Source organism: Harpegnathos saltator, unplaced genomic scaffold (genome assembly GCF_003227715.2).
Source record: "Harpegnathos saltator strain DR-91 unplaced genomic scaffold, Hsal_v8.6 scaffold49, whole genome shotgun sequence".
Lineage (NCBI taxonomy): Eukaryota > Metazoa > Arthropoda > Insecta > Hymenoptera > Formicidae > Harpegnathos > Harpegnathos saltator.
The window spans coordinates 400,034-426,910 of NW_020230304.1; the positions used below are offsets into that span (position 1 = coordinate 400,034).

A 26,877-nucleotide genomic window follows, 5' to 3' on the forward strand; every position below is an offset into this window, starting at 1 on the left:
GGATCGCGCCCGGGAGTGGGACCGTATCGGCAGCCTGGTTAATATGATCCGACACATAACTTTTGCATTTTTTTTTGCAATTTGCAATAATCGTTCAAGTATCTCCGAACGTTCCCATGACAAATCTGGTTGTTTAAAAGTATTTTTCAATATAATTTTTGAAGCTACATATAGCGATGTCTATAGAAACAAATTATGTATTTATATTCCTTTTCACGATATTTGGATAAAAATAATCAGATAATTATGCTTTAGTAGTTGTATTGACATATTATTTTCAAATCAAATTTTGTTATAAATATTGATTAGAAAGATATTCATCTTGAAGAGAAGATAACCAATGTTTATGAGATTAATGTTGGAAATTATTGAATCTTATAATGTTCATAAGAGACACTGGGAGGAAAAAAGACATTAGCACTTGTTTATGGAAAAGAAGCTTTAATGCGTAGTATAATTTCATTACCTTATAATAACGATGGCGCCGTTATCAGTAAGAATTAATCATACACGTGTAGCAAGAAGATAATTTATATAGTACATAATACAAAGATTTAAGTTTCTGATACAATAAACTTTGCCACCACACTATATTTTTCAGTTTATTCCCATATCTAACACGAAATTTTACAATTTTTGTTTGTCCTTCTTTGCTTGTTCCGCCAATGCTTCTAATCGATCATGTTCCGCAATCAAGGCATCTACTTCACTCGCTGGCAATATTCTCGTTTCTGTTTTACCGTTCTCACGTGTCAGTATCGCCATTTCCACTGTGAGCAGACAAGAATAATCATCAGTACATACGCACGTTGAATAGCAAATTATTCTATTGTAACATTAAGTAACAAAACACTCACCTTTCTCAGCGGAGAGTTTGTTCATATCTAATGTTTTGGAAAGCACCTTGATAGCCAATGCCATCGCATCTTTCAAGGTGGTCTCTCCCTCTTTATACTCCTGCTTCAATGATGATACCGCCGCTGCTGCATTATTCCCAATACACGTTGCTTTCCAGCCACCATAGTTGCCACTAGGATCTGACTGATACAATTGATAACCATAGTGTTTGTCCCATCCCATATATAAGATGGATACACCAAAGGGTCTCTTGCCACCATATTGGGTATAAGCCTGCTTAACGTCACATAACCACGAGACCAGCTGCTCACAGGGTATAGCTTCACCATATTGCAGCAGATATCTTTGAGCAATGAGACGCAACTCATTTGTTAAGACATTTGCATCAGAAGTGATACCAGCTACTGAACAGACTATATCGTCGTTTAACTTGTAGATCTTCTCTGAGAAAAATACTTCATCCAGCAACTTGTTGGTGTTCCGTTTCTCAGCTGCTAACAAAATACCATCATTTGCTAATATACCTAGACAGGTACCAGCATGGCTAATAGCTTCCATAGCGTATTCAACTTGATAAAGTCTTCCTTCTGGCGAAAATATTGTGGTACGTGTGTCATATCTACGTGCCTGCAAGATGCAACAAATACGTATTACATGTCAAATGGAAAGTATTAATTTATTTGCAATAATCTTATAGTTATCATCTCTCTGTCATATTAAAATCTTTATTGTAACATGTATAAATAAACAAATATGTACATTCGACTTGAAAATTAGACCTTTTTATAAGTTGAAAGATATTCAATGTGCTTTTATATACTTTGTTAAATTAGACAAATTGTACAGTACAGATATATCGACTTGATTATATATTGCTAGAATCGTGAATCACTATTAAGACGTATAAATTTTGAGGAATATATTACAGAAATATCAGGTTTGATGACAATGCATTTCTCTAATAACCTATAAATATAAACAAAATACGCAAAACTAGCATCAAAATTACGGAATTTAACATTAAATTATGGCAGGTCGTGTTGACTTACCATTTTGTGAGAAGTTTCACTTTGTTAAAATAATTCTCACTGATAACAATGGGATACCGTTCGGCAGTCGATGACACCTCAAACTAACGAAGGTTGCTTTCCAGCAAGGAGATACAAACACGTAGTGTCAGACCTGAGGGAGAATTCACACCCTAGCAGAGGTAAATTTAATCTAACCCTTTCCCAACTAACTAATTTGATTGGCTGTGTCCAACCGTATTGTGCGTCGAATTGGAATGCCTCCGCAGTCATCACCAGCACTACTAGCGCTACTTGTATGTGAATCACGGCGCGAATTTTGATTGGCTTCTGTTTCTCTGTAAATCCTCGCTTACACAAGCACATATGTTCACGAAGATCGCGAGATCACAATAAATGGGTACATCTATATATATATATATATATATATATATATGTATATATATATATATATATACAACGCTTTATTTATTTTGTTACAAAAGTTTTTGTTCTTATTACATAGCTCCTCAAGGTATAAACTAAATTTAAAATAATCTATTTACTATTATTAGACTATATTCCGATATTCACTACCAGTACTGAAAATACATAATTTATGTCACATATACAATAGAAAATTTTGTCAAGAGAAATATGATTTTTAAAATATGGCACATTACAGATGCCATGATATTCTTGCTGCATTAAAGTCAATTTGAGATTTGCTCTTAATTTCCGTAGAATCTTAATTTATTAATTTTCTTTGACTTTTCATAAAAAGATTCGAGGTTAAACAAAGTCTCTCTACTAATGCATAAATCAAGAACATAAAATGAAATTTATTTATTTATAAAAAATATAAACCAAACATTATACATATTTTATGTACAACCTAATACATAAGATATATGTAGTATATCTCGAGTATATATCTTGAAATATTTGACTTCTGGTATACTAGATAATAATCAATAAAAAATCAAATTACCAAAATAACACAACACATACAGAATGTCACATAAAAATTATTCTGGACTTTTCATGAAAATGAACTCAATTATTTTAGCTACTTACTACTTTCAAAAACATGTGAATAGAACAGTTCTTAGATGATAAAGAATAAAATGAAATTATATATATTACGTATTTGTAACTTATTACATTCATATTATGTCCTCCTATATATATTTTAAGATAAAATAAATTTTACTTCAACATGTTGACTCGCCACATTGATTTTCATGAACATAGTATGTTTTAAAACTTAATTAACCAAAATTTATATTCAAAGTTATAATAAGTATATATCTTATTATTTGTTAAGTAACTGTAATACGAATCTTTTAATGCATATTTTTTTTACTGAAATATTTCATGTATATATTTCATGTATTTCATGTATATGATGTATATTTATTACCTTTATTTTATCAGTTTTCAATTAATCTTATATTTAAATCATCAGGTGTGATTGATTTGTGTAAACTAATGAGACGATGCAAAATTATCGTGCCAGTCAACGCGTTGAGCAATAACCGTTAACGTGTCAAATTTAAAATATCCAATTTTACATAACCATTTATAAGTATTATCTCTTAGAGAAAAATATCTTGAGAATAAATAGATTCTGAGATGTCCAAAGTTATGCTTGGTTATTGATAAAAAAGAAATATTCATGATATGTGCAACTACTTATAAATCCTAATGAGGACAGAAATCATCCGGGGTTTGAAGTTTTTGCAATTCGCTATGATCTTTTACATCGGACCAATCATCTCTACTTGTATTGTACGAGCTCAATGTTGTACTTTTCATAAACTCTGGTATTGCTTGGGACACATTATGATCTATTGAACGCGTTGTTTCCAGCAGTGACATTGGTTTAGTAAAATTAGCAGCAACACTTATCTTAGTCTTATTCAAATTCGTAGACGATTGAATATTGCAACAACTTTTCAGCTGTTTAAGATCGTTCACCTCTTTGGCTAGCCGTGCACTCTGCTTAACAGCAGCGCTTTGAACATTTGTCAGATAATCTAATCGATCATTGAGTTCACATAATATATTTTCCAATTTCGAACTTCCTGAATTCCTGTTTCCTCCTCTTTCTTCGTTTCTTTTCGTCTTCTCGATGAGTTTAATTTTTTCCGTTTTGTCAATCAATAAATTCAACAACTTATCGGTGGTTCGTTCACTCGTATTCCAAGCGTTCTCAGTGAGCTCAGTTTTTTTCGAATTATTAATACCAAATATATCACAAGATGCATCTACCTCAATTACAGCATCTTTCTGTTCCTTTTCATTCTTTGCTTCTTGATTTCGATCAATTAATGAAAAACTTTTTTCTTCTCTACCAAAGCCCGCAGGCTCATATCTAGTAGATGGGCCCGGAGAATTGAAAGATCTGTATGACTGAAATTAGAAGGAAATACACACAGATACATATTAGTATTATTCAGTTATAACTCAGCTCATAAAAATATTATGAGTATTTTTTAATGTATTACCACATCATTGTTAGCTGCTGAAAGTTCCAATAGTTTCTGCATAAAAGTATTATTTGTTTTCATACTATCTTCAAATGTTACATGACATTCATTACTGATGAATGTATTATTTTTCAAATTATCATCAGGCTCATAATTAGAAAATATTTCATCGTTGAATGTTTGTGTAAATCGATGTAAATCATGTAAATCATGCAATCCCTCAATTGCTGATGTTGTAGCTTGTGTATTTATAGCAGGATCTTTTTCATATGCACTTTTGTTAGAATTCTGACTGACTGTTACATTATTCAACAAAGTCTGTGCAGTGCCATATGGAGGACGCAATGGTATCTCACGAATCTATAGTTACAAAAGAAATTCATTAATATAATTCTATTAAACCAGACGATTCTTCTCATTGATATAAAATTAACATATTCTGACATATATTATATTAAATATATATACCTTCTCTTCATGCAGCAAAGGAATTTGCTTGACGGTACTACTTTCTCCATTAAGGTTTGCAACGCGAACTCGTTCATTCATTCTAAATTTTTTCCTTTCTGATTTTGTCAACCCATTCACACATCGTAATACATTTTTCGAAGCTGAACTTGTCATCGGATCATATGTTGGAAATTCTGGTGCCTATTAAAAAAATTATATCTAAATCAATCTCTTTGTGCGTATACTTTCTATCAAACAAATACATTCATATTATATATTATACCAGATCCCAATTTTCATCTATTTTGTGCGTATCTGTATCCACAATTGACACTGTGTCTATCTCTTTCTCAACATTGCTCTGTACCAAAGATCCAAGGTTTGAACAAGATGCAAGATGGTTCTATATATTAATAAATATTACATTAACATCAACTCAATCAAATCGTAGAATTTTCCATGTAAGTTTAAATTAAGTGCCAATATATACTTAGTACTTATCAAAAATTTTATATAACAGAAAAAAATTGAAAGTTCTACATGCAAACTTATACGTACCTTAATATCATTCCGATCTACTATATGAGTACTGTTCAGCGGACATGCTACTTTGTTCGTTGTATCACTTTGTTTTTTACATTTTGCTACATGTGACATTAATTTGTATCGACGAATACGATGTGATTTATTGTAAGGACAGGTAACTAGGATGTCCTTTTCCATGTTACACGATCGTTGATTACACCTTTTGGTCTCTTTTCGTGGTTGCTGATTTTAGAAATTCTAAGTCGGCTCACTTTTGAAAAATTCTAGCACGTTTTTATACAACATACAATGAATAGTTTTTTCAATTTGAATCAAACGAAGGAGAGCAAAGTTTAATCTCGATACAACGATCAGTGCACACGTGTCTCGACCTTGGTGAGGCTTCACGCGCATGCGTGATGGAATTGGAGAGAATCCAGTAATGTGAGTGGCAACTTTGAAGGGATGCGATCGGCAGCTAGACAATAATAATATTATTATTATTATTGAACCAATGTACATTTTCGAAATAAAAAAAAAAAACAAATATATAGCTAAAACTTATTTGAAAAGAGAGCTAGGGCGAAGTAGTACAGAAAGTTTAGTAATAAAAAATAAAATTCACACGATCTCACGCGGATCGAACTTCGATAATTTCGAGTTAAGAAATTATCGAGTTTTTAAAAATGGAGCGCGCTTCTTTAAAAATGGATTTTGCGTCGTGTGAATGAACATTATAAACAAATCTACCCAATCAAGAAGATAAAGAAGAGATATGACATAAAGATCGAAATGACATAATGAAAAACAATATAATATTAATTTCTTCATATACTTCACTCTTTATTTTTCCTTGGACTATAGTAACTTGAACTTTTTACACACTCTCATAACCTAAGTACGTGTAAATACAACAACAGAAAAATTAACATATTGTAAAACTTATTATATCTCTATAAATTATAGATTTTACTATCCTAATTTTTCATGGAATGATTACATATTTGTAGTTCATTGCAATTCCACCGATACCTTCAAGCAGGAATTCTGATTTTTCAAATCTTATCGAGTAACATATTTTTTTTTCTTATTATAAATCGCAGAAAGTACAATTCTTTTTCACACAATGCAGTAAAGCGATATATTACATAGACAAATTAACGAAGGGTAAAGTTTTTTAATTATAAATTATAAATTAATATTGTTAAAAAGATCTATTACTTTCAACGGATGATATTATTTAATATGCCAGCGATTGACTTATATTTGGAATTATGCTCTTTCATTTTTTGATCGACATTATTTCCCGAAATGTGGATTGACTTTCAATGCTAAGAAATAATAACGATCATATATATGTATAATTATAATTCTTTATCTAACAAGATCTTGATGTAACAGATAGATGAGATTTTAATTTGATTAATACAAATTCATGAGTCTGTTTATCTAATACATATATTTGTATAAACACAACACACGTCTGCTTCGATCAATTCCCATTCTTTCTTTATGAAAATTTTAAGAGAACTACTGGAATAAATTTATATAAGCAAATATAAAACACATAAAATATTTATATATAAAATTTGAGGAAACAAACGATTTAATATGTACAATTCGTTTGTTGATCTTTGTATGTAACTTCTTATTGAGACATACAAATTTTGAGATTTAGAGACGTGTCCAAAAAAGAAAAAAAAAAAAACTAATCATTATGCTATACACACTTTTGTAAATAATGCAGGACAATAAATATATGCATAAGATACGTACATTGCAGTAGTAAATAATCGAATACAAATACGAACTTGCGACTTGTACCATCAATGATTAAGCTATAGTATACAAAATATCTAACAAAGATCTCTCAGTATTCATAAACACAGTCCTGCATGAGCTTATATAGATTTACGCGTTAGTGGAAGTCAGAAATCCAATTTGTTGCCAACGTATTCGTTCAACTTTGGATTAAATATTTCGTTAACGTGGCGAATTTCGTTAATTTCCGAATATGCAGTTAACAATCTCCTTATCTGTTAAGTTCATACAGGAATTCATTCGCTTCGAAACAACACATCTGCTATTTTATTGCACAATTGGAAATTCAATAGACAATCGTAATAATATCATGTACGATGCGCTATTGCAGTATTGTTTCATCAGTAAATGCCGGCGCAAAACATTACGTGTAACTTAACGGTGGAGGCATTTGAAAGGCATCTTCCTTGTTGTTGATTTTCTTTACAGCACAGAATGCATATTTCACTGTACCAATGCACGGATCTAATGTACAATATTAATATCTGTATACAGCTGAAGGAACTTTTCTTATACAATGTACAAGTGATGTGGTCTCGTAAAATATCTTATTTACACAAATTTCCACATATGTAGGCTTGGACGTGTGTGATGCATGTAACGTTTTTAAAATTTAGGCACATCGAGAGCACACAACAATGATATATAAGTACATAAGAAGCCTTAGTTATACGAGGACTGTTGTAACTTTGTACACATTTTATATATATATATATATATAATGATATATATATATATATCCTTCCCAATATAATTAATAGCATAAACTAAACACGACAGCGGTTTTTATATAATTTCGTTAAATTATAGCATAGCGGAACTTGAATATAATATCCTCTATGTATGTTCATACCGCATATATACCATTGAGTTTTAATTAATACATTATAACTATTATATATATTCTATCTGTCCCCTTTTAATCTAGAAATGTTCTCTCTCATAGATTTGATTATCATAATGTAACATTAACATATATTTCATGTAGTTTGTACTACACAGATTTCCAAATACCATTCATCTTCAAAACTGATAATTAGATTTATCTAACAAATATGATAACAACATCGATTGGAAATTAATCATTAAAGGCATTCAAAGTGCAACGTATAGAAAATCAAAGTTTCTCTTCCTCTGCACAATAAATTGTATTAAATTTTATACTTTTGCGATCGTTTTGTATACAGAATATCTGTATGTACTTTCATCATACAATTCTCCGTGTTGACGCTGTTTTTGACGTCCATTTGATATTATTTGGAAAAAGAGGTATGCTGTACATTTATTTTATATTGTATATCTATATGAAAAATCTCTTTTTAAACATATCTAAATATATTTAAATAATATAAATCTTTATAAGCGCTTCTGCAATTGATTAGATTTAATGTCGCAGTATTTGCAGATTTATCAAAAATTAACAATCGGCTGTTAACAATTTATATTGTATAATTTTCTGTATACATTTTGTAGTCTTGCTACAATAGCGTCGTCCCTGTATGTATAGTGATGTATGTATGTATGTATGTATGCGTTTTCATTAGTGCAGTGAAATAAACGGGCATCGAATTTTTATGTTATTCTCATCGTACGCATAATATATGTTAACTTTCACGTAGCAGTAATGAGGCAGTACGATTATACTATAGATTTTGTTTAACACGGTAGCAAAATTTCTCATTTTCAATGGCAACAGTAAACTTTAGCACATTTTGTACGTATTTCGTGTAGAAAATTTCTAATCCTTTAATGATCGATAAAATGTTTTCTCAATCTCATATTATATTTAAAAATAATTATATATATATATATTTTCTTTTTATATATAATATACTATGTGATATAACTAAGGCGTAATTATGTACTTGTGTATAAACATGCTCAAGTGTACAAATATATATTCATTTCTCGTATATATGTATATGTAATATATGTATATAGATATATATATCTCTCCATATATTTTTTTATATAATATATATAACACGATATACAACGAATACTGTTAGGTGTATCTTTAAGGCACTCGTGCGAATAAAATCTAAAACACTTGGAACAAATAAGAAAAAAGAAAAACAAAGGCTAAATTGCAATAACAATCCATAAACTTATATACCTAACTGCTACATTTGGTTAAATTGGTCGAGAACTAGAATCGATTGAATGAAAACACTCTTTCACTCTGATATATTAAACCTCTTGTATGATAAATTAGAGATTAGTATGAAACGACTGTCGAACACAATCGACATAAACCCTGTATTAATATAACATTTCATTGTAGCCTCTCAACAAGTTATATCATCTATTCTAACCCCATTTAAAGCCAGGAACTAGTGCTTTAAGGAATTATCGTATCCCCGACATACGTCTTCACATGTTTGTTAAAACGTACAGTGCAGAGTTTCTCACAACTGTATATAATTCACTATCGATATATTCAAATTAACTACTAAATAAACCTGAACATATATATATTTTTTTTTCTTATATATATATATATATATATATATATATATTCAGCATAAATTAAGTGCGAGACACGCGAAAAGAGGTGGCTAAAAGTATCACCATAATAATGTGTAAAATTTGCGATAACGGAGATTTTGGGGTTGTTGCATGCGGAGCATCACTATCCAGTGTTTGAACACTGTGCACATCACGAAATGAAGTATGTTTAATTTTTTAGGTGGTTTTGTACAAAGAAATACTGCAGAGCTTGAGATTGGCCTCTCAGACTGCGCATTGAGAATTCCTCTAATATTAATATCACGGGTGTTTGCCTCCGCGTTATGGCAATATATACACTCATAATCAATGTCTAGTTACGCTGGACGTAGCTTCTCTCCATAATATTCTCTGATCGCACACCACAGCTTTTTCGTATTAACAGCTATAGTATGAGCTATGAGACATCGATTACTTCGCCTAACAACGTCGTTTCAATAAATATAAGCAATGACAACAATAATGTAATAAATATAATCGTTTAACGTGTATTCATTGGTAGATATTTTCAATGAATGTGTGTGTAAGTGTGTGTCCTCAATTGCCTCGTGAGACACATAATTAAAATTTCGTACCATTACACACATACACACACACACACACACACACACACACACACACACACACACACACACACACACACACACACACATCTGAAATAACATTGATAAAATATTAAAAGTGCTTTAAATAAAATTTCGCAAGCAACAGTAACTTTAAAAGAAGCCCCATCCACTTTAAGTGTATTTACCACCAACACATGATGAGAATATATCGACAATTTTATACATTCGTGTGTATAAATTGCAAACAGCTATATGTCAAATCAACCTTATACCACATGAAGATAAATTACTTCAATATCTCATAGCTCAGATCCTTTCATATATATGTATAATATAGGAATGTTGTTTTATCATATCTCCCTCGTACAATGACTCTGTTATTATCACGGATAATAATAGAGGCATGATCATTCATACGCATCTTTGTACCGTCTTAACACCATATACATTTCTTTACCAACGTGATATATTGTCGATATACATATTGTTTTTTTTTCTTTTTTGAAAAAATTGGAATGAGACGAACGTTGATTATATGTATATACATATACATCCATGTATGTGTATGTATATGCGCGCGCGCGCACACACACACATATACATATACACATGTGTATATGTGCTATATAATTATTTATATAAGTCTCTTCAGGTTCTTTCGATATAAATAAAGATTCGCAGTGAGCACATTCAGCGGTTGAATCACTCATAAACTTTGTACAAATGAAAAAGATCAGAGTCTCTCGAGGAGTGTAAATAATCTATAATGTGTACTACAGCTTTGTTAAAGTCTTTGGCTAAACATCTAATTGCGATCTAGGATTGTCTGTCGGGTAACTTTCTGTTAATGATGACCCACATCGGTTGACTTAGCTAATTCAGTGCACTTTGTGTGTATGTGAAGCGTTCGTTATCTAACGGTTAAAGTTACGATGCCGACGCCATTAACAGTAGCAGTCGTCTCGAACTGCGTACTAGTCTAGCTGAGATACAAAAAGGACATTTCATAGAATCCTTCAATTATCGTCGCGGATGATGCTCGCAGGAGATTGGCGCTGTAAGCCGTAATTACGATCACAGTAATTGTATACTCCGAGTAACTTACGTGAGGTTATTTGTCAAGGTCGTTCTGCTTCTTCGGACTTTGTCCCGTATGGTCGAAATTTTTTGCGACATCCTGAAGAAAAAGGACATGATGATTTTACCACGTCCGTACACGCAAGTGTTAATCCTCGTGTCTTAAAGCGATCTTTACCACGTGACGTTTGTCACGCACTAATTAGCAAGACGAACAAGACGGAATGAAGAAAAATAGCAAGACAGACAAATTACGAGGCATTGAGAGGGGATCAGAGAAAAAATGCAACGTACCTGTACTGCGATTTGCAACGGCGTCAATTCACCTACGGAACAATCATTTCGCACGACATTCGCCGGCATTAACCTGGGGCAAGGCTTGCCCGTGAAGAGCATGAACAGCGTGTGGATGCTTCTGCGTTGCGTCAGCTCTATATGGCGATGTTGGTATCCAGCTAAGTGGCGCCGATGCCGCGACGTTGTGGGGAACCACCTCTCGCACAAATTACAGTATCGTCTGTGTTTTATCGTCGCCTGCGATAACACGTTGCAAGAACAGAAGAAAAGAATGAAATGACAAAGGGTGAAGAGAAAGAAGAACATTAGAGTCAACGTCGCCATATCGGCCGGGCTGTCTCTCACCTTCTCGTGATAAGCTAATTGGGTGATGAAATCGCCGATGGACATCTCGCTCTTCTTGTGGACGTCCTTAATGTCGCTCTCGATTTTATTGTCCGACGTTATGACTTTGTCGTTGTCTACCAGCTTGGACGCGGCCACGTCGGCGTCCGCGCTGTCTTGATTCGTGATTACCGGCGGTGACCTGGAGCTATCCCGGTCGGAGCCGGCGTCGAAGCTGACGACGACCGCGGGCTCCAAGATCGGCATGTTGTCCTCCTTCGGCTTGGTTCCCTTAGCCGCTGGGTTGCCGCTAGCGTTGCTCCTCTGATCCACGGACTTGGAGATCTTGGGAATCTTGTAGGACGATATCTTGTTGTCTTCCTTGCGTCGTGACTGAGGTATGGTGTCTGTTTGGTCCCCTGGATTCTTCTTCCTCTTCTCACTCAAGTTTATAACGCGAGGTGGGTTCTCGTGCAACGCGGCCACCTGGCCGAATCGCTTGAAGGTCTTCAACGATATCGTGGTGCATTCGTGCGCTTTCTTCGTCATGACCCTGGAGTCCGCACAAGGGAGCGTGGGGCAACGAAATTGTCGCTCTTCGTCCTTCTGATCAGGCAGTTTCACCTTCTTCTTCACCAAGACATTCTTATTCGATTTGGAATGTTTCTTATCAGACTTTTCGGCACTAGTTAAACTCTCAGTCTTGTTGTCATGTCTACTGACCGCGGGAGTCGAAGGAGCTGTCTGAAGGGTGACGTCGCCGCGACAGCCTTGAGGGGCGTCACTTGACTTAGGATGCGTCTCCGAGAGACTGTTGAGATCAAAACTCGAGCCCTGCTTTTTCTCCGCAGCTGTCTTCGGCTTCGCGCTGCTGCCCTCGCATCTCGACTTCGAAAGGCACTTCTTCAAGGTCTCCTTGGCCGCTAAAACTTCCTTCATCAAGGAGTCGTTACAACAGAATTTCTTCTCCATCAACGCGGTCTCCGAGCTCGCTTTCTTGCCGCACGGCAAATCCTCTGGGATCTCTTCGACGTAGTCGACCGACTTCACGCACCCTGACGCGAGTCTGTCGTCGCCACTGATATCGATCTCCACATGTTTATCCTCGCCGAGCGGATTCTTCGCGCGATGCAGAGGCTCGAGCTTGCCGGGGCGTTCTGTCTTGAACATTGGATCGCCGTGGTACTCATCGTACACGTGACGTGAACTGTAAGCGATAGGGTTGAGCCTCGGCATCGATACGTCCAGCAGGTCGATATTGCTGTTGTCAGTGATCTCCAGCTCCAGCTCGAATTGGGTCGGGATGGCATCCGCTGGATACAACTGCTCGCTGTCGCCGTCGTCGATCATGTGGCTGTCCAGCTCGCCACGGCTGTCGTCGAGCGAGGCCGGCAAGATCTCGATGGTCGTCTGACTATCGTCCGAGGACTCGACCTTGATGACGGTGTTGCTGTTCATCTCGAAGGTGCTCAACACATCCGCAGACTCCTCCTTCAGCAAGATGACGTCGTCCTGCAAGCTGCACTCGATGTCCATGTCGTCGGGACTCAGTCGTTCCTTCACCGTGACCTTGTCGTCGTCCTTGCGCAAGAAAAGATCGTCCTCTTTGCTCTGCTCCTTGTCCTCTCGCACTTCGATTTCCTCGAAGGCTGCCTCGCTTAAGACGAGCGACTTGACAAAGCAGTCTTCCGCCTTGGTCGGAGCTTTCAACTCCTTCAACGCGGTCTCAAAGTTCGTAGAGCTGAAGCGCTGCCGACTCTTCTGGTCTTCGAGTTTAACCGGGCTATCCTCTTCTGTCTTTGCTGTCTCCTCCTGCTTTATGTCGTCGGTCTTGCATTCGTCGCAACGATCATCCGCGACTTTCTCAGAGCTAACTCTCCTATTGCTCCTTGGCTGCTCCTTCTCGAGGACATCCGCTCGGGAGTTGTTATCGCGGGAGCGCGATCTACGCTTGTCGTCCTTCCGACACTCGTCAGTCGTCTTGCCGTGACTCCTGCTGGAGCCGTTCCGCTTCGGCGTGCCGCACGTCCTGGTTTCCTTGACGTCTCCTTGGTCTCGCGCGAAACTCGAGTCGCCATCCCTCGACGCACCGATGGTCTTCCCGTAGTCGTAATCCGACATCCTCCTCTGCTTGCACTTGGCTGGCAACAAGTCGGACGTCGAGTTCGACCTGGAGAGCCTATGAAGGTCGCGGTCGCGCTCTTTCCGACGGAAACAGCTGTCCTTGTGGCTCGCGAATATCTTGTCAATGATTCGCAGCGACACGGGCGTCAAGGAAGACGAGGACATGAGGTCCTTCGCCATGCTGTCGAGCACTCGGTACCTCTCCAGCTTCACCTCCGGCTGCCACTTGGCGCTCTTGGCAATGATGTTCTTGCCGCTCTTGCTCAACTCGCACTTGAACTCCGCGCTGGCCGACGTCCTCTTGATGATGACCTTCGGTATCTTCTCCGAGATGCAGATCCTCGGGCTCTTCTTCAGCTCGCAGTCCGCCACCGTCGCGCTCGTGCGCGCTGAATCGCTGTTGCTGCGCCGCGTATAGTGGCCGACGGTATCTTCGCGGCTCGACCTCTTGTACCTCTTGGTCGGCAGGTCCGAGTGGCTGGAGCTTTGCCTCTTTCGTATGACTTCCGGCGACGACGACCTGTTCCTCTCGTGCTTCCTCAGCTTTAGAATAGGTATCTTCTCCTCGTGCCTCTCCGGGTTTCTCGGCTCCGACTCGGACGTCGCGCTGTTGTAGACCGAGTTGTCCGACTGGTCAGACCTCGGCGAGTTCTTAATCTTCACCTTCGGGATGGTCTTCTTCATGCTCCTGCGTCTCGCGGAAAGCTCCGCGGCGTCCTCCGCTCTCACAATCTTGTTCGCGTGTTTCTCATCCAGCTTGATCTTCATCTTGGGTATCTTGTTCCTGCAGCTCGCCGGATCCTGCGTAGACCTCTCGGTCTCGTTCTCGCAGAGGTCTTCGCGCGTCTCGTGCGTCATGATCGAGATCCGCTCGGAAAGGCTCATCTCGGCGCAAGATGTTTCGTCGGGGACGGCCTCGATGGACGGAGTGCCTGGACGGGATCTCGCGTTCCTGATAATCATCTTGGGTATCTTTGGCTGGCAGCTCGGTCTTGAAACGGACTTGTTAACACCGTCCGTGGGGGAGGAGGAGGAAGAGGAAGAGGAACTCATCTTCGTGACGAACTTGGAACTGGCCTCGGTCTTCTTGATCACGAGCTTCGGCACTATCTTCGTGTTGGCGTTGCAGTCCGTCGCGCGTAGGTACGCTACCTTCTCGTAACTACTGGAAGAAACTAGATTCTGTTCCTCTCGCTCGTCGGCCTCCTCACCGTCACATGTCGCTTTGAACTTTTCCAGAGGCGGCGGCGGCGGCGGTGGTGGCGGCGAGGGCGGCGGCGGCGGCGGCGGTGGCGGCGGGGGCGGCGGCGGCAGCGCCGTCGATTCGGCCGGCGGTGGCGGTGGTGCAGACTCTTCCGGCTTGTCCTCCACATCGCAGGGCAGCTCCAGTAGCCGCGATTCCTTCATCGCTGACCTCGACAGAGTCAAGTTATCCAGTAACGAGTTGTCGTCGCTACGCAGCGAGTTGGCAGCGGCCGCAAAATCGATCGACGACTCGTCGAGGCCGCACAGCCGGTTCACGGCGTCTTCCTGGATCTGACTGGTCTCCCACTCCATTGGCACCAAACTGTCGTCCTCAGTGAAGTCGTGCTCGGATATCTGCATCAAGGCGCAGCGCTCCTCCGCGTAGATCCCGCAGTCGGACGAGTCCATGCACAGCAACTTGGAATCGATGATGCTGTCGTTGGTCTTGGCGGCTTCCTTCGCCTCGGGCTCGCCGTCCTGCTTCTTGCTATCGGCCTTGATGATATTCTTGATGACGGTGAACTCCGAGATATTCTGCTCGCACGTCTCGCTCACGAATATGTCGCACACGCTCTCTTCGGCTGGCGCTGGCAGCGAGTCCAACATGGCGGCCGGCTCGAACAGCTCCACGGGGCCGGCGCAGTCGTCCACCTTGTCGTTCCTCGGACTTGTTCTCGATGAGTTTTCCGCCAGCTGTTCGTCGAACGTTTGCGACACAGCCGGGACCACATCAATCGGTTCCTGTGAGCTGATGAGCGCCTCTTCTTCTCTGTGGGAGTTCTCTTCAACGCGCGCGTCATCATTGCGTCCGCTCGCCTCATCGTCGAAATACACCTTGTCCGCGGCAAGCGGCATCGCCGCCTCCTCGTCTTCGCGGATGGCTGACGTCGACTCCAAGAGTTCTTGGTAAGCAACTTGCACGTCAGGCCCCGGATTGTTGCCGACGGAGCTGTCGATCTCGTCGGCTGCTTCGTCCGCAGGTGGCTCTTCTACTGTTTCGACGGTGCTTCTCGGTGCATCTGGCAGGTGGTCGCCATTAGCGCTCGATTTGGATGGACTCGTAGCCTCCTCAACGTCCTTGCCCGAGGGTTCGCTCACGCTCGGCTGCTCGTCGCTAGGTTTGTCTTCGAGCGGGGCGCCATCGTCGAGCACGACGGAATCCGTCAATTCTTGCGCTTCCTGAAGGGGACTCGCGAGCCGCTGGTCTTCTTCCGAAGCGCGAAGGTCCTCGTCCGCGGCATCGGGGTCACGGGGCTGCGCCTCTTCGGCCAACGCGGTTGTGGCGGCGATTTCGACTTGGTCGAATTGGGAATGCTCTTTATCGAGAATGCTCTCTGCATATGCTCTCTCTTCATCGTGCGTGATCGCTGATTTGTCGTTGACCTCCGTCGTTGTTGATAACACGACGTCTTGATTAGCGCTCGTGACTTCCGGCTCATTATGTGTGGCGGTGCGCAACTGCTCGCAGCGCTGCAAATCGTCGTCCAAGGTGTAACTGCAGCTTGTGCGGGCCGGCTCGCTGGACGCTTTGCAGTCGTCGCTCGCCCTGCGATCGCCGTCGAGAGACTCTTGCTCCACGTGTAGGCACGGCAATGAGAGTCGTTTCTGCTTGCCGAAGATCTCGCTGAAGTTCAGCTCTTTCAGGCTGCCGCTGCTCCTGCGGTCGATGTGTGACGAGTACGACTTCACCGACTCCATAGTCTCGTCCCAGCAGACAGCCCGCGGCTCCAGGAATATGTTCGGCTCGAGCACGGAGCTCTCGTTGTAGCCTTTCTCGTAATCGAGATTGTCGGCCAACACCTTCGTCTTGGAGTGTTTGATATTGGACGGCGACTCGACGACGTCCGGGTCGCACGGTTTCTCGAGGAAGCTCAGGTCCACGACGTTCTTCTTGCACACTTCTTTGCTGTCTTGCTGATCGCTTCTGTTCGTGTACAGTTTGTCTGCGTCGTCGTTGAAGAACTCCAGATGAAGAGTGCCGCGGGTCTTCGTGTGATGGGCGGTCTTGTTCAGCAAGTAGTCCGCAGGATCGACTTCTCTCTTCCTGGCGGCGACGTCGCGGCTCCTTTTGAACACCTTGCGCAGCTTCGAGCAATTGTAATAGTCGAATGATGTGAGGTACGGCTCCCGGCTGTTGTTGGCATAGGCCTCCTTCGCGCGAGCTTCCATGAGCAACTCGTGGTATGTGAATCGGGGATTAGGGCTGTAGGTGATCTTCCCGTCCTTGGTGGTGTACACGGGCACCATGTTCAAGTTCTCCAGCTCGTCCACGTTGAAGAAGATTGGGTTCATGTAGCCGTTGGCGGTCTCGTACAGGTCCAGGCTGCTGAATCTATCGTCGTCCTTCTTCGTCCACCTCCACCTGTCCGTGCGCTTGTCCTCGGCGTCTGTGTTTTCGTTCGGGGCCACGTCGAAGTGATCGTAGTCGAAGTGCGCCGAGTTGTTGTCGTAGGCAGCGCTTTCCGGCGGGTCAGGCTCCGCTGTGCTCGATGAGGTCGACGCGCCGGCGTTCAACCTGGACAAGACGCCATCCTGCGAGCTTCTCGCGTTCCTGCACAGGAAAGCAACGTTCGCCTCCTGGTGCTGCTCCTTCTTCTGCGCGTTGCCGCTTCTCGAGCTTGCTCCTGTGTGCGCCGGATTGTCCAAGGAGGTGCAATTCGACTCCTCGGTGCTCGCGGGGTAATTGTTAGCGACGATCTTCTTTTCTGCTTCTTGGTGTACGCTTCTGCTTCTGACCGATGTATGTTCCGATTTCGGAGTCTCCGAGGGGCTCGCTGCCGGCTGCTCGGCTTCGATGTTCACGTCACCTGAAAGGATATCATCTCGTGAGGTCGAGCTGACATATCAGAACAATTATCATAATTACTATATTATCATAATTTGTTATAATTAGTTCAGATTATCATTACTAGTGTCGTGTAATTAGATATAATCCTTGAATTGTGCATAGTTTAGTTTAGTTTCTTTCTTTTTTATGAGAGACTTAAAAACAAGATACGAAGGACAATTATATTCCCTTTCTGCTCACAGGCGGGCTATCCTTGCTTTGTTTACTTATTAACAATATTTCTTCGACATTAAAACTATCAAAGCGGTCAGAAAGATGACTGGTTTGCAATCTCTTAGAACAATTTCTCGAATTTACATAACAACGCATTCTCAATGCTTTTTCAACGAACGATCTGAATAAAACTGAATACGTTAGAAATAAATTTTCTAACGTACTCTTTAACAAATTGCGACTTTATGCGGTAATAATTCAAGCGGTAATTGATAGTTCAAACGTCAAGGAAAAGAGCGTGTAAATAAAACAAGATAAAATCTTAGCGCATAAGTAGCAGAAGGGTAACAAAGGTGAAGAATTTCTGGATACTCGCCACCATATTAGACGTCGGAACCTAGGCAGCACATCCTCAGGATGATCCTGGATATATAGTCCAGGATGTCCTGGGGTTTTTAGGATTATGGAAATATCTTGTTCCAGGATATTCTGGATTATCTGGTATTTAGGATAATCTTGGGTATTTAGTTGTGTTATTGTAAATACTTCAAATGAGAATCTCACGTATATATTTATTTTTATTAATTGCAGTGCAGGATTAGAAGCAATTTCAGAATGTTGAAGCAACTGTAATAACATATAAATCTTTCATAAAGATTTACTGTATATCCGCTAGTCTCAAATAGCATAAAAACCCAGATAGCACAATCTTCTGAATGATATCTCAAGAATAAGCTCAGTAAAGATATAGCATATTGAATTTGTTGATTCCGAGTTGCGTCGAGATATATGCGCTTTCTGTTTTTCCCGTTTAAATTATATATATAAGGAAAAGAAAACGTTCGATGTTCGATCTTAAATCGGAATTTGGCAAGTTGAATACATCAATAGCCCGATTTCTTGTAGATTCAAAAGATTTTAGAATTCTAAGAGATTGTTTCTAAAAATGAAATTAAACTATTAATATATATTCAACTTACCAATTCCTATTTAAAATCGAGTCAAATGCTTTTTTTCCTTATATTTATAATTCAAACGGGAACTCGACACAATCTGGACTCAGCAAATTCAATAAATTACGTTTTTTCTTTTCCTTCAGACGCCTAAAAAACATATCCCATAGAACGTTCTCAGGACGTTCGACAGGATACCCTCTGGATGTTTTAAAGTATTCAGCTAGTATTCAGCTATCATTCTCTCCTCCTCAGGACATCCAAAGTATAATCTCCCAGGATAAAATTTGGATATCCACAGGATATCTGCAATATCCATCTTGGATGTTTTTAGGATTTCCGGAGGATGTCACTGTGCTATCTGAGAAACGAAAAGGAAATTCTTGCGTGCCATTTCCAGGTAAAAAATGATTCGCGTGAAAGAAAACTTCAGAAACATACTTGTCACATCCTCCGAACACTAATCTTCTCCCTTGACAGTCAATCAACAAGCACAAAATGACTAATATGAAGCCTAGTCGGGCGCATGAGCAATCATTTCGTATGACTAGCCTCATATTATAGTCATTTTACTGCTGTTGATTGACTTTCAAGGGAGAAGCATTCGACAAGTATGCTCTAACGACCTCAATTCCTTCATACCAATATTTTTTACTCGGAAACGGCAGATTTTGAACGTCCGTTTCCTCATTTCCAACGCCGCCAATCGAGAATTTCGCGGCGAGCGGGCAAAAGTCTTAAGAAAAGAAGGTAGAAATAGAGTAAGATAAAAGCTTGATGATAAGTAGAACAGAAATAAAAATGAAACGCAAGCAGTTTACATGTTTATCGCTCAAATTATCTTGCGTGGAGACAAAAATGTTTGGTTGAATGGGAGAATTTTCTGGTGAAATATGAGCGATTGAAAAATTCCGGCTCAAGTTGTCGGAAATCAGTACGAATTATCCAGATTTTCTGTCAACTCGAACAGAATTCTGCCATTTCCAATCGGAATTCCCGAATATTCCGTTCATATTCCAGCAAAAAATTCCTTTCGTTCCATCAAATATTTCTTCCCACGTAAGAAAATACTCCAGAAAATGTTATTCTGGCGAAGCCTTCTTTGCTTGCCGGAGAATGTTCGGTTTATGCATATAAGTCTATGCAGATATACTTACCTTTGACCTCGTACATATTGTTAACAGTCTCTCGCTTCGACGACAACAAGCTCCTCTTGCTCGGGCCGAGCGAGCTGATGTTGTCATCGCTTGTCGTGGCTTCCATGCTCGCGACGGACTTGTGCTTCGTCGCTTTCGCGTTGTCCTGGTCAGATTTGCGCGCTAGCTCGTCATATGCAGCGTCCGTCAAGGTGGGCGGGGAACGGTCGCGCTTGTCGTAGTCTTGGTCGTGGAGCGCCTTCTTGTCGCACTGCAGCTCCACGAGGTTCGTCGAGCTCGACCTGGCCCCGCTCGAGATCGAGCTGGTGAGGTGGCCGATCGTCTCGGCGACGGCGTTCTTGATGTTCTCGTGCAGCAGCTTCTCCGTGGTGTTCCGTTCCGTGCACGACACGTTGATCTCGATCTTGATCGCGTCCACGGAGCCGCTCTTCGCCGCCTCCTCGCCCAAGTACTGCAGCTCCTGCTGGTGATCCTTGTTCTTGTCCTTGAGCTTCAGATTCACGTTCGTTACCTGAATCGCGAAGTCAGAGTTCATGTTCTTGCTCATAAACGTCTTCAAGATGGAGTGCTTCCTCTCCGGCTCCTCCGACGACTTGTAACTCGCGTCCTCTTGACACAGTTGCTTGTCGCCCATCAGCCGCTCGTCCGGGCTCTGAGCCGGAGACTGACCCTTCTTGCTCGCCCTGAAATCGGAGGCCTCTTGCGCGTCTTTGCTCTTGCCCGCAGTCTCTGCGCTACCGGGCGACTTGTACTTGATTCGCCTGTACTGCTTCAACAATCGCAGTCTCTCCCGATTCTCGTCCATATTGCCGCCCGTGCTCGTCCTCGGCTCGTGCCGCGAGACCTCGGGCTCCTTGAGATCTTCGCCAGCGCCGGATCTTGCTCGGTGCGTCGCTGACGCCTCCTGAGTATGCTTGTTGTGATGTACGGTCGCCTCGCTGCATTTCTCCGCGAGCTTCTCGGAGTTCACCTGGTTGCTTATTGACCTCAGCTGCTCCGTGTGTCGAGCCGCGTGTCGCTCCTTCCTCGAGCCTTTCGTATCCCCCTTCAGTAGTTTATTGCCGCTTCTCTCCGCTTGGCAGTCTCTCTTGGTGGACTTGTCGCCGGCGAGCGCTTCAGCTTTCCTCAGCTTATCGTGACCTGAAGCAGCCGGGTGTTTAGTACCATGCGACGTAGACGGATTTACCTTGACGATCTTGGCTGTCTGGCCGTGGTCTTCCGGCCTGGAACCTCTGGACGCCGCGTCACTCCCCAGCGAGTGGTCCGAAACACTTCTCTTCTTGCCGGATGACGCCCTCGCCTCGCCCCTGCTCGCCTTCGACGCGCGCGCCTCAGCGTAACGAGCATCGTCCCGGGCCGGCGGCGCGTCCGAATCGGCCGTCGCGATGTTCCGCAACGACTCGTTCAATTCCGCCGAACACCTCGCGAGCGCTCGCGACTTCGACCGACTTTCCGGCGAGTTATCTGCCTGAGACTTCGGGTCCGCCGAGTCGTGAGGCGCACTTTGCATAGACGTCGGCGCGATCTTTAATTCATAGTCGCCGGGGCTCAGAGTCATGCGTAGGCCAACCATCTGCGCGCTGCCGTCCGCGGCGTCCAGCGGGGAGGCTCTTTCGTTGACCGTCGAGCCGTTTTTATTGCTCCTACCCGCGCGCTCCTTATCGTCATGTCTCGTGGACTCGTTCTTATCGGTGCCCGTGGCGAATTCAAATCCGCCGAGAACGTTATCGTGGCCGAGCGCGTTACTAGCTCCGTGCTCATGTTCGAAACGAGCCTCCCCCTGATAACGAGCGTCCAATGATGAATCGGCCGATTTGCTCTTCGTGTCGCCAGTCTCGTCGCTCAGGTGGTCGTACGGCTCTCGTCGCATCGGCGACTGCGTGAAGCTGATGATCGGGCTGTTCTGCACGACTTCTATAGGGTTGGTCGATATCGTGAGATCCTCCACGCGCTCCGACGACTCTTCGCTGTCCGAGTGGATGGGGGTGTTGAGGGTGGTGGAGATCGGGGTGCACTCGGACGTCGGCAGGTCCGGCAGACTGATGTCGTCCGGGTTGTGAGATTCCTCGCTCGTGAAACTGCTTTGCTTCTTCAAGTTTATGGCCTCGGCGGCGGCATCCAGACTGTCCTTGGCTGGTGTCGCCAAGCTGCTCCCTAGTCCCACTTCCTCCTGATGCCCGTCGCTCGCTTGCGATGTGCTCTCCGCCGTGTTCTTGCCTGGCGACGAGGTCTCGACGATGTACTTGTCCTTGCCGAGGTCCTCCAGGTTCGTACTGTACTCGACGGTGGTCGTCGACTCGCCGTTGTCGCTTTTCTTCAACTCCTCCGTCTCGAGAGTTATCGCGCTCGCCTCGACCTCCGCGCCCTCGTGGAAGAACGACACCGCCTCTTGCCTCTCCAAGCTCTCGGCCACTTGGCCGCTGGTCACCTGCAGGATACTACCGATCTCCAGGTTGTCAACTATGTGTATCGTCGGCACTTCGTCCGGCCCGTTGCTGATACACTGTATAATACTCCCCGGCTGCACGATGCCTTCCTTCGCGATCTCCTTGCCGCTCGCGTCCTTGGCGGCTTCGAGGTCTTTCGCGGACGAGTAGGATATCGTGAGGCAGGAGTCCTGCGCGGACACCACGGTGGCGTCGCTCTTGTCCTGGTTCTCGAATGTTATCACACCCGCCGACGGGATCTCCTGCGAGCCCTTCGAGCCCTCCAGACTCTCCAACGTTTTCGCCGTGGACAGGTCCACGTTCTCGTAACCCACCACCACCACCGGCGTCGACTCGCTGAGCACGATGTTCTGCATGTTGCCGTTCGCGCCGTCCTCCTCCTCGGACTCGTCCCAGTTGGCCAGGAACTGCCGGACGTCGAGCTCCGGCTTGTCCGCGAACTCCTTCGACATCTTCTGCTGCATAGCGGTGCTGTCGCTCGCGCCGCTGCTGAGGTTGTTGAAGCCTTCGCCGGCTGTCGTCTTCTGCTGCACCTCGAACTGCACGCACGGCTCGAGGCTCTTCTGCACCGGCTGGTACCGTGGCTCCTGCTGCTTCTGCAGCTCGCCCGGGCACAGGGTGGTCTGCGCGTGAGCGTCGTGTTGTTGTTGCTGCGGCAGCAGCTGCTCCGGCGGCTTCTGGACACTGTGGGTCACCATGTCGGGGATCACGTTGTTGGGCTCCGGCTTGTTCTGCTTGTCCGCGCTGTCCGTCGGCACCTGTGGGTTCAACACCTGCTGTATCTGCGGGAAGGCCTCGGGCATGTAGCTGGAGTTGATGAGCACGCCGTTCTGGTCGAATTGTAGGTTTATAGGCGGCACGGAGGAAGCGTTGACGGCCGTCGACGCGGTGCTGCTGACGCACGGGGCGGTCTGCTGGATCTGACCTTGGTAAGTGACGGTCTGCTGCAGCTTCAGCAGCTCCCTGTACTTGAGGAGACACTCCTTGTACCTCGGGTGCGACTGGTAGCCCGGCACTCTCGCCAGTTCCCTCAGCTGGTTCTCCATGGAGAAGCGCTGCATCGCTATCTTCTGCTGGTACATCTGGTACCGGGAGTGAGACGGGGGATGAGACGATGGGTGAGGCATCGTCGGCATCTGCACTCTGTTCACTAGGGGCACGTTGTCGGCGACCTCTTGGCAGTCGTGCGCCGCCTCCGCCGGCAGACTCCGCGGGTACTGCGGAGGGCCGAAGTAGGTGCCCTGTGCGGACGGCATCATGCTGGGATTCACACTCGCGGGCGGCATGCCGCTGCTGGGCATCATGCCACTGCTCTGATACGCCACTTGTTGCTTGCCGCTGTACTTTTGCTGCTGCGCCACGTACGGCCCCGGCTCCTGATGCTTCACCATTCCCTGGCTCGGTATGTTCATGTTGCTCACCTTGGAGTACTCCTTCATATTGTACGGGTACTTCTGGTACTCGCCTGTGTAGTTGTAGTTCTGTATAGGGTAATTCTGCATCATAGCCGAGGTGGGCGGGTAGCTGCGCGACAGCAGACGGTCTTTGCTGCGGTACTTGTAGTCGGGGAAGTTCCTCCGGTGATCCGGTGCGTTGGGAGGCGCGTTAGGTACGATGGACGACGGTGGGGGCGGGGGCGGCGGCGGTGGCGGGAGGACCTCCTTGCCGTCGAAATTGTCCTTCCTGAAGTTGAAGTCGTTGCCGAAGCGGCGGGTGTCCGCCTGGTAGCCGGACGCGCGCATGTTGTCCCGGTAGGTCGCGTTGTTCTGGTAAGAGCAGTACTTCTCCCACTGCTGGTAACCCATGTTGGGGTCCGGGTTGCAGCACAGCCCCTTGCAGGAGACAAAAGACGGCGGGCCCGTTCTGCTGCTGGCGTGAGAGCTCACGTTGCTGTTGCGCGGCGCCATGGACCCGTGCGGGCTGTTCATGTTCATCACGCTTGGTCCATTCAGGTGGGAGATAGGCCCGTTCAAAGGCACCTGGTTGTTCCTGTAGGCTAAGTCTTCGTTCAGGCCGCCTATCGCGCCGCTCCTCGGGTCCATCGGACCGTTCAGATTGTCCACCATGGGATTTCGCGCACCCGTCGGCCCATAATGGCCGATGCAGTTCTGCATCTGCACCATCGACGCAAGAGGGGTGCTGTCGGCGGCATTGTGGCCGTGCGGGATGTTGGTCGACAGGTGCGGCTGGAAATGCCTGGGGTTAAAGGCCGGGTCACTGTGGTGCTTGTCATGCCCCTCTGTGCTGAGGTTCAGGCTGTGGTTCAGCTGTGTGGAGCTGATGCTGGAAATGAACGACAGGTGTCCCGAATTGACATTTTGAGCAGTGGACGTCACGTCGTTTATTCCTGATTGCGGCGGCGGATTATATTGATGCCAATCTGGCATGTTTCCACTGTAGTTCATTGTACATTGTTTTGCTATGATGTTATTGTAATTACATTACATCTCCTCATACACACGTCGGAGATCGTCCGGTAAGCGAGTTAAGAGCAGGAGAACCTAAGGAGAAGAACAGACGGGACATCGTTACACTTCGCGCACAATGTCGCCGCGAGAGAGAGAGAGAGAGAGAGAGAGAGAGAGAGAGAGAGAAACGAATCGTCCGAGGGAGCCCATTCGCGCGATTCACCGCGCGTTTCTTCACCGTCGCGATTTCGAGACACCAGTGCCTCCCTCCGTGCATCATCGCGACACTTGACGCGGCGATAACATCGCGAGCAAAGTCGAATTCGCGCGGAGTTACCTCGCACAAGTACAAGGACGACCTAAATATCACGGCGACAGCCGTTGATCGCGTCGTTGTAAAGTCGCACTCGCCAACGTGATCGCATGGCCTCGTTGTATGTTAATGACGGCGCAATATTTGACACGTAAACCCGCTGCGCGAAGCAACACGCGCCGACGTTGGCGACGACGACTGTCAACAACGCGGCGACGCGCGTTCGCCGAGCACTGTCGAGCGCTGGTCCGACGCTGACAAATGACACCATATTTATCGGAGCTGTGGCCATTGTTACGGTTAGCCTATGTGAACGCGACGCGTCGTGTTTACCGTCGCACGCGCTCCCGCCGTCGGCGACGGCCGCGTAACGCGCGCGCGATAGCCCCGTAATTGACGCGCGCCTCCGCCGAGAGCCGCGCATACACACGGCGATAACGCACTGCCTCGCTACGTACGTTTGACGGACCTTGAAAGTTCTACTTGACTGACACAGTACCAGCGCGGCGGACGAGCGAACGCTCGCGGCGGTCTCTCAGTGGTCGCGCCCGATCGCGCGATCGAGACGAGCACTCGCTGCACGACGTTCGGCCGGCCTCATCGCCGAGGTCGGTCGCGCTCGAGGACGCGAGACCTCACGACTTTCCTCCTTACCTGCACTTTAACATCACTCATACGCACACGCCATATTGGACACGACTGCTCGCTTGAGAAAAACATCACGCGCCCTCTGCCATGAAAGAAGCGACCCGTTTCGTGAGTCGTTTAAAGGCCGGTTCATACGCGCTGCGTCGTTACGTAAGCGCACGCGCTGAGGCGAGTGGACCAATCGCGCGGCCTGCTCGGCAGTCGACGGACTGCTCGTTTTATGCATCAGACGCGCGATTGGCCTCGACTTCGCCGAGGATCGCGCTCGCGTCAGTTCATTTACATTTAAACCTTAACGGCGACGTTTAAATAAATACGTATGTACGGAGCGTGTGCGTGACCGACATATGCGTGCGCGCGCGCGCGCGTGTGTGTGTGTGTGTGTGCGCATGTCAGCACCTGGCCACACGTGCGACATGTATGGGAGACTTGTAAAAATATAGCACTAATCGCCTTACGTTCTGCTTGATACAGTCGAACTGTACGCCCTGCGGAACGGTTGTTGCAAGTTCCGTTACAATCGGACCGTCATACACGAGAGAACGTTATGTTATGACGCGTCGATATCGAGTGAAACTCGAGTTTCCTCAATGCATGTAATTTTGTTGTAATAAAGTTGATGCAGTTTCTTCTTATCAACTCTGTCTATTACCAGA

At 44.6% G+C, this 26,877-nt stretch overlaps 2 protein-coding genes across 2 annotated transcripts; both read right to left on the reverse strand.

Annotated features, from left to right (window-relative positions):
- Nucleotides 1-422: 422 nt before the first annotated feature.
- Prosalpha3 (proteasome alpha3 subunit) lies at nucleotides 423-5,738 on the reverse strand. Its single transcript, XM_025302395.1, has 8 exons — nucleotides 5,366-5,738; nucleotides 5,091-5,210; nucleotides 4,826-5,008; nucleotides 4,376-4,717; nucleotides 3,573-4,280; nucleotides 2,085-2,237; nucleotides 858-1,485; nucleotides 423-770 (listed from the first exon to the last, which is right to left on the reverse strand). The coding sequence occupies exons 1-8, from the start codon at nucleotides 5,528-5,530 to the stop codon at nucleotides 628-630; spliced, it is 2,442 nt and encodes an 813-aa protein (XP_025158180.1). The 5' UTR covers nucleotides 5,531-5,738; the 3' UTR covers nucleotides 423-627.
- Nucleotides 5,739-10,854: 5,116 nt separating this feature from the next.
- On the reverse strand, nucleotides 10,855-26,291 carry LOC105180553 (uncharacterized). Its single transcript, XM_019840213.2, has 5 exons — nucleotides 26,228-26,291; nucleotides 20,406-25,353; nucleotides 11,947-18,101; nucleotides 11,599-11,838; nucleotides 10,855-11,404 (listed from the first exon to the last, which is right to left on the reverse strand). The coding sequence occupies exons 2-5, from the start codon at nucleotides 25,255-25,257 to the stop codon at nucleotides 11,339-11,341; spliced, it is 11,313 nt and encodes a 3,770-aa protein (XP_019695772.2). The 5' UTR covers nucleotides 25,258-25,353; nucleotides 26,228-26,291; the 3' UTR covers nucleotides 10,855-11,338.
- Between the last annotated feature and the right edge of the window lie 586 nt (nucleotides 26,292-26,877).

Bases quoted from the DNA above. Each gene is read 5' to 3' on its own strand.
- Prosalpha3 (XM_025302395.1), bottom strand. From the start codon at position 5,530: ATGGAAAAGGACATCCTAGTTACCTGTCCTTACAATAAATCACATCGT. The intron at 5,211-5,365 runs GTACGTATAAGT...ATTAATATATAG, and splicing joins TAGATCGGAATGATATTAAG to AACCATCTTGCATCTTGTTC. The intron at 5,009-5,090 runs GTATAATATATA...TTTTTTTAATAG, and splicing joins TAGATGAAAATTGGGATCTG to GCACCAGAATTTCCAACATA.
- LOC105180553 (XM_019840213.2), bottom strand. From the start codon at position 25,257: ATGAACTACAGTGGAAACATGCCAGATTGGCATCAATATAATCCGCCG. The intron at 18,102-20,405 runs GTAAGTATATCT...ATATCCTTTCAG, and splicing joins CAATATGTACGAGGTCAAAG to GTGACGTGAACATCGAAGCC. The intron at 11,405-11,598 runs GTACGTTGCATT...CTTTTTCTTCAG, and splicing joins CGTTGCAAATCGCAGTACAG to GATGTCGCAAAAAATTTCGA.